Source organism: Gekko japonicus, unplaced genomic scaffold (genome assembly GCF_001447785.1).
Source record: "Gekko japonicus isolate JY-2015 unplaced genomic scaffold, Gekko_japonicus_V1.1 scaffold3183, whole genome shotgun sequence".
NCBI classification, from domain to species: domain Eukaryota; kingdom Metazoa; phylum Chordata; class Lepidosauria; order Squamata; family Gekkonidae; genus Gekko; species Gekko japonicus.
Window position 1 is genome coordinate 109,530 of NW_015170370.1, and position 7,881 is coordinate 117,410.

The 7,881-nt window shown below is 41.7% G+C and overlaps 1 protein-coding gene across 1 annotated transcript in view; it reads left to right on the plus strand.

Moving 5' to 3' along the window:
* LOC107116334 (zinc finger protein RFP-like) overlaps positions 1-7,881 on the plus strand; it is a 35,826-nt gene that overhangs the window by 9,483 nt on the left and 18,462 nt on the right. The window contains exon 2 of the mRNA XM_015418237.1: positions 6,924-7,019. Coding sequence (XP_015273723.1) covers positions 6,924-7,019 — 96 coding nt within the window. The remainder of the gene's footprint in view (positions 1-6,923; positions 7,020-7,881) is intronic.

Genomic DNA, 7,881 nt, shown 5'->3' on the forward strand with positions numbered 1-7,881 from the left:
CCTATTTGTGCCTTTCCTAACCTGCAGAATATATTTTTTTTGAGCTTCTAGGATCGTAGTTTTAAATAGTTTCCAAGCTTCCCCAATGGTTTTGACGCTTTCTACTTTTCCTTTCGGTTTCCTCCCCACATGTCCCCTCATATCAGAGAAGTTACCCCTTTTAAAGTTAAAAGTGCTTGTGTCAGTCTTTTTGGCCAATTCCCTATTTATACAAATGTTGAACTCAACAACATTATGATCACTGTTCCCAAGTGGTGCAATCACTTTTACATCTATATGCTCCTCATATTTCCTTTTTGCCTGCCTGACTACAGACTTGCATTTTATTTGCCATAGCCTGTGTTCCGTTTTATCAGCCTCACTGTGACTAGCTTTCCACCGCTTAAAGGAATCCTTTTTACGTTTTACAGCTTCCATTACTTTGTTTGTTAACCATGTAGGCTTTTTCTTATACCTGTTTGTGCCTTTCCTAACCTGCGGAATATTTTTTTTTGAGCTTCTAGAATCGTAGTTTTAAATAGTTTCCAAGCTTCCCCAATGGTTTTGACCCTTTCTACATGAGTGCAGTCTCAACAGCCATCGGTGATCCATAGCACTTATCGAGTCTCATCCAAACATGTTTCAAGGCTGTGTCTGGATTTGCTACATTCGCTGAGTGGAGGTCCCTTGCTTGTTCTGCGGACTCTGGACCCAGCCACTCTGCCAAGAGTGTGAGTTGTTCATCCGCACGTAGGTTCATGTTCCCAGTCACTCCCAAGAAGGTTGTCTTCCACAGGTAGTAGTTCTCTGGATGATCCGTAAACTTCTGAATGCCTCTATCAGCCAGGTTCCGTCTGATGTTCCGAGGTGCTGTGTAGCTGCTGAAGTGACAGGAGTAGGGAAACCCCTGACCTGGAGGCATCAGTGCAGGGCCGATGTATGGCTTTGCAGGAGCTGGGGTCGGCACCGGAGGAAACACAGGAGCCGTCTGTGACCTCATGAACTCTGGTGTTGTGGGGTTTAGTACCTTGGTCTCTACTCCATCAAGAGGACAAATGTACGTGTTCTGCTCCTGAACATAGTCCTGAACATTGAGATAGGTCCAGTACCCCGAGTTCCGCTGGGCTGAAGTTCAATTCTGGATCCCAGTATCCATCTTATAAAAACTTGTACCAATATTCAGGTCCAGCAGCAAATCAAATTTTTTTAATACAAAACAACTACAAAAAATTTGATGAATCCCAAAATAAACTCTTAAATGAAAGTATATCACCATGTGAAGTCACAGAAGCAATCAAGAGACGAAAAAAGAATAAATCTCCAGGACCAGATGGACTTCCAGCAGAAATGTACCAAATATTTGAAGAAGAGATTTTGATCCCAATTAAAGATCTAATACAAAATATAATGAAGGAAGGGAAGACACCAGATTCATGGAACAAAGCTATAGTAATGCTAATACATAAACAAGGAACGGATGATAAAGATATCAAAAATTATAGACCCATCTCTCTATTAAATGCCAACTATAAAATATATGCTAACATATTGGCTACAAGATTAAAAAAAAATTGGCACAAATTATTCATCAAGATCAGGCAGGCTTCCTTCTTAAAAGACAAATAAACCATAATACTATCATTAATGTCTTAGAATATTACAAAATACATCCGGAGAGGCAGTTGGCATTAGTATTTGTTGATGCGGAAAAGGCATTCGATAATGTGTCGTGGGAATATATACCGTATATACTCGAGTATAAGCTGACCCGAGTATAAGCCGAGACTCCTAATTTTACCACAAAAAACTGGGAAAAAGTATTGACTCGAGTATAAGCCTAGGGTGGGAAATGCGAAATGCAGCAGCTACTGGTAAATTTCAGAAATAATAGATACCAATAAAATTACATTAAAAACACATAATATTTATTTCAAAGAGAAACAGTAAATTAGCTCTATAAGTGGAAAAGAGGGTCAACAAAAACAATATGGTATCAACAATAACTTTAAAAGTACAAAAACCTTAGCTCAAGCAGCGAACAAAGTTAAAACATAAGAGTTAAAATCCTTCAAAACTGGATTCCTCCTCATCATCTGTATGGCCAAACAGAGCTTCAGCTTTATCTGGTGTGAGGTTATCAGCATAGACATTGTCATCATCACTGAGTTCGCAGTCATCACCATCACTGCTGTCATTCTCATATAAAGCGCTGTCTTCGCTGCCATCCATAGCATTACTAATGCCACATTTCTTGAAGGCGTGTTGCACCATGTCCTCTGGAATCTCTTCCCATGCATCACGAACCCACTTTGCTATTAATTCGATGTCGGGCTTCATCAAATTTCCACCTTTTGTCAGTCGGGCTTGACCAGATGACATCCATTCATGCCACATCTTTCGCACACGGTCTTTGAAAGGTTTATTTAAACACACATCTAGAGGCTGCAATACAGATGTAAGCCCACCTGGAATAACAGCCAAAGTAACTTGAGAAGACTTTGCCAATTTTTTTATGTCATCAGATGTGTGGCCTCTAAACATATCCCAAACTAGCAATGATGGTTTTTTCTTTAAGGCTGCTCCTGGTCGTTTGTTCCAAATTTCTTCCAGCCATTTTTTTGTTCCATCTTCATCCATCCAGCCTTTAATATGTGCGCGCACTGTAATTCGTGGTGGGAAATTGACCTTTTTAGGCAAGGTCTTTCTTTTAAAAATGATGACAGGCCGCAGCTTAGTTCCATTAGCCAAACATGACAGAACGACTGTGAAATGGTTTTTTTCATTTCCTGTGGTTCTGAGTAAAATAGTTTTTTCTCCCAAACTTGCCACAGTTCTGTTGCTTGGAAGATCAAAGGTCATAGGTGTTTCATCCATATTTCCAATATCTCCTAAGTCATAGTTATGGATCCTTCTTTGTTTTATGATGAATGAATGGAATGACATCACTTTTTCATCAAGGTCTTTTGGCAACTTCTGTGCAATCTTTGTTCTTTGCCGCAAACATAAGTCAAACCTATTCATAAAGCGGGTACACCATCCTGCTGACGCAACAAAATTTTCAATGCCTGGTGCTTTTAATTTTTCATCTTTAGCCATTTGAAGGGCACGTAAGCGAATTCCCATGCGTGTTACGCAGTAACCATTTTGACGACACTCCATAACCCATTTATGCAATTCAGTATCTAGAGCTTCATATGAAGTCGTTAAACCACGTCGAGCTTTTTTTGCCTTTGGAATCTTTTCCAAGTCAGCTTTCATTTTCCGCCACTCCCTCACTTGTTTTTCGTCAACACAAAATTCCCTACTTGCAATACTGTTATTGCTTTCTTCTGCTCTTGCCACAACCTTAAGTTTGAAACCAGCTTCGTATGACCTGCGTTTTTGTTTTGGTCCAGGATTAGAAGTATTGGGATCCATTTCTAACAGGATAAAAAAAAGAAGACTCTGAAAAGGAATGCCATACCATAGCGGTTTAATTCTCAAAATATACTGTACGCCCTAGTTATAGTTCTTAAAAGAGGTCAATTTACAGTAGAAACTGTATGCGATGCACCCCACGAACTAGCACACAGATGTGGGCAAGTTCTTGCCCAGTACGGCACGGAAAAGGCGCGGAGGAGGACGTCCGCCTCGGTCTCCTCTCTCTGACGTCACTGGTTGCTAGACGCCAATCAGCAGGCGATCTAGCAACCAGTGGAGGCGGGGCGGGCAGCGGCGGCTTCTAGTGTTCTGCTGAGCGGAGGAGGTCTTTTAACTCCGCTGTTATTATTGGCACGTCAGTCTCCGCTCTCCTCTCTCTTACGTCACTGGTTGCTAGACGCCAGTCGGGAGGCGATCTAGCAACCAGTTTAGGCGGGCGGGCTGCAGTGACTAGATCAGTTTAGGCAGGCGGGCTGCAGTGACTACAGGCTGATATCTGGCTGCGGAGCGGCGGCATTTTCTGGGGTCATTTTTTTTCTCACTCGAGTATAAGCCGAGGGGGTGCTTTTTCAGCACAAAAAATGTGCTGAAAAAGTCGGCTTATACTCGAGTATATACGGTACTTTATAAACGTAACGTCCCTCAACTTTGGCTACATACCAATCCGTGGCTTGGCTCCTCCAGTAAATCTCAATTTATGGAAGGGATACCTGTCAACAAAAAAAAGACTACTGCCTCCACCAATTACAGCCCCCGACGATCCCCAGGATGCTTCCGGGGGACTCCAGCAACCACATGAGGAAGGGATGGGAAATCTGCGGCAGGAGGGGTACTTAGGCATCCAGATGACTAACAGGAACAGTGGACTAATGGAAAATAATTATTAAAAAATGGAAGAAATTAAAAAAGACCTCTTAAAATGGAAAGATATACAACTATCGTTACTAGGAAGAATAGCCACCATAAAAATGAATATATTACCACATTTTTTATTCCTTGCCCAAAACATACTAATATTAAAAAAGAAGACATTCTTCAAAGAGCTGGATAAAACTGTAAGGCACTTCATATGGTACCCAAAAAAGCCAAGAATCAAGTGGAAATATTTACAAGAGAAAAAAGAAAAAGGAGGTATGGGATTACCCAACTGGGAATTGTACTATCAAGCTAAAAAAGAAAAAGGAGGTATTCATGGGTCTATCATGTACTATGTACTATCAAGCTGCAACTTTAACATGGATTAAGAGTTGGGTAAAATCAGAAGATAGGAGAACTTTAAATCTAGAAGGCCACGATCTGACAATGGGATGGCATGCTTATATTTGGTACAACAAAGATAAAATACACTCCAATTTTCACCAACATGTAATAAGGGGGGCATTGATAAAATATTGGCAAAATATAAAAGGTAGATATTATGAAATAATACCAAGATGGGTCTCACCATTGGAGGCATTTATTAAGCCAACACTATTGATGAAAAATAAGATAATAATATATGACCACCTTCTAGATAAAAACGATAAGATTCAAAACTTAAGAGACAAAGATGTTGGCACATCAGTGATGTTGAGAGTGATGCTTTGGTTTTTTGAGCAAAACTCTATGGTAAAACCGGCATCAAACCATAGAGTTTTGCCCAAAAGCCAGAGTGTCACCCACACAATATCACCAGTGTGCCAACGTCATTTCTGGGTGATGCAGGCACGTCACGTACAATGTTGCTATTTGGGGGGATTCCCTCCCTCCAGCCGGCTGCTCAGTTGTTCAGTCGCACAGTCAAGTCTGACTCTTCGCGACCCCATGGACCACATCATGCCAGGCCCTCCTGTCTTCCATCATGCTCCGGAGTTTGCTTAGTTTCATGCTCATGGCATCGATAACACTGCCTAACCATCTCATCCTTTGCCGTCCCTGTCTTCTTTGACCTTCAATCTTTCCAAGCATCAGGGTCTTCTCCAGTGAGTGCTCCCTTCTCATTTGGTGGCCAAAGTATTTGAGCTTCAGCTTCAGTATCTGGCCTTCCAGGGAACAGTCAGGGTTGATTTCTTTTAGGACTGACTGATTTGATCTCCTTGCAGTCCAAGGGACTCTCAAGAGTCTTCTCCAGCACCATAGTTCAAAAGAATCTATTCTTCGGCGCTTGGCCTTCCTTATAGTCCAACTCTCGCAGCCATACATGACTACTAGGAATACCATTGCTTTGACCATACGGACTTTTGTTGGCAGTGTGATGTCTCTACTTTTTATCATGCTGTCTAGGTTTGCCATTGCTTTCCTTCCAAGGAGCAGGCGTCTTTTAATTCCATGGCTGCAGTCACCATCTGCAGTGATCTTGGATCCCAGGAATGTGAAGTCTGTCACTGCTTCCACGACTTCCCCTTCTATTTGCCAAGGAGCGATGGGGCCTGATGCCATGATCTTAGGTTTTTTTATGTTGAGTTTCAAGCCAATTTTTGCGCTCTCCTCTTTTACTCTGAGCAAGAGGCTCTTTAGGTCCTCTTCACTTTCTGCCATTGGAGTGGTATCATCGGCATATCTGAGGTTGTTGATCTTTTCCCCAGCAATCTTAATTCCAGCTTGTGCTTCATCCAGGTCGGCATTTCACATAATGTACTCTGCATATAAATTAAATAAGCAAGGAGACAATATACATCCTTGACGTACTCCTTTTCCTTTTTTATTTTAAAAATCCCCAGAGGGATTTTTTTAAATTTTGCAATGGACTACAAAGCTACAAAGAAATATTAGGAAAGGGACTACAACTAGGGACAAAGGAAAGAGAACCACACTAAACTAAAACCCCAAGAGGAGGAGATCTTTTCCCTGTTAGTAAAAATGTTAGTACAATAAGTGTTAGTATCACAATATACTTGTAGAGTTCTTGCTTATAACAGTTCGCCATTTATATGTTATTTTTATTAGTTGTTATGAGAAAAATCTCTGATCGTCTTCTTATTCTTCACTTCAAAAGGCCATTTTCCAAGTCCTTCTGCCTTTACTTCGGCTTTCTGTCTCTAAAATCGTATACAACTCTGGCAGGTCCTGCACCCTTTTCTGTAGTAGAGCCCTCCTCAGAGGTAGCAGAGTCACTAGACTTTGTTTCCTCCTCTTTGGACTCTTCCTCTGTTCCCAGCTGACGTCTCAGAAATTCTTTAGCTTTAAAAATGGAGTCTATCTTCTCTCTTCTGTCATTGATCTTAAAGATGACACCTTCCGGGACCGCCCATCTGTACGATATCCCATTAGTTTGAAGGAAAGCAATTAAGTCCTTATAATTTTTTCTCTTTTGTCTAATTTCAAGTGATTACCTGATATAGAGGCTCTCAGGGACTTGAGTGACCCATCCACACACACACACAACCATGCAAGGCAGGGAACCGAGTCAAGTGCGTAATTTCAATGAACTCTTTCTTTTTCTCTCTGATTTTATAGTTTTTTGTGCATATGTATAGCAAACCTCAAAAAACAAACAAAAAACAAACAGGAACTAACCCAGAAGTTGTTCTCATTTTTTTCTTCAGGATAAGATTTTCAATTGCCTGGAGACTTTGAGGACTGAGAGGGAGAACGTTCTGGTATACATAGCAGATGCTGAAGGCAAAAGCCAAAAAATGCTTGTAAGTGCATGTCATGTTCCTTTTCCCCTGGAGATTTTTTTTTTCTTTTACGCTAGCCACAGAAGCTGCAGTCTGGATCAGAAGATGGAGGAGGAGGGTCTTTGAAAGCATCGATCACCTCACTTTTTGGGCAAAAAAATTATGCCCCTGCCCCAGATTTCCATGCTATACACAAAAAGCATAGCTGGTAAAATAGTGCAGAGGGGCAGTTTAGGTGGGAAAACCTGAGAGAAGCTAGGATTAAGATCCCACTTCAGCCTGCACTTGTCTCTGCTGCATTTTGTACAGGTAAAGTGATCCTGTAGGAAAACTACAGATAACTGAACACCATGTTAGCCTCTGGAACAGGCTTTGGGAACACTATCATGTGTGTATTTATTGATTTTGAAATGTATACCCAAGTATTCTTTGGAGACTCTAGAGTTTTGCCCAAATGCCAAACCACCCCCGCCAGTCAGCTGAGCAATGGAGGGAAGCACCCACTGGTGGCAGAAGAATCCCCACCTCCAACAGGGCCAGTCAAGCGTACCTCTATATCCCTAAATCAAAACAATTTTCAGCTAAACATTACTAAGAACTTCCTAACAGAGGAGCGGTTCCTTAGTGGAACAGGCTTCCTCAGGAGGTGATGGGCTCTCCTTCTTTGAGAGGTGTTCAGAGGCTAGATGGCCATCTGACAGCCATGCGAATTCTGTGAATTTAGGCAGATCATGAGAGGGAGGGCAGGAAGGGTTGCCTCAGTTGCTTAGTTCTTGTGGCCCTTTCTTACATGCCATGGGAAATGCTGATTGCCACTTTGGGGTCCGAAAGCAATTTTTCTCTAGGCCAGTTTGGCCAGGGATCCTGGAGGGTTTGTTTTTTT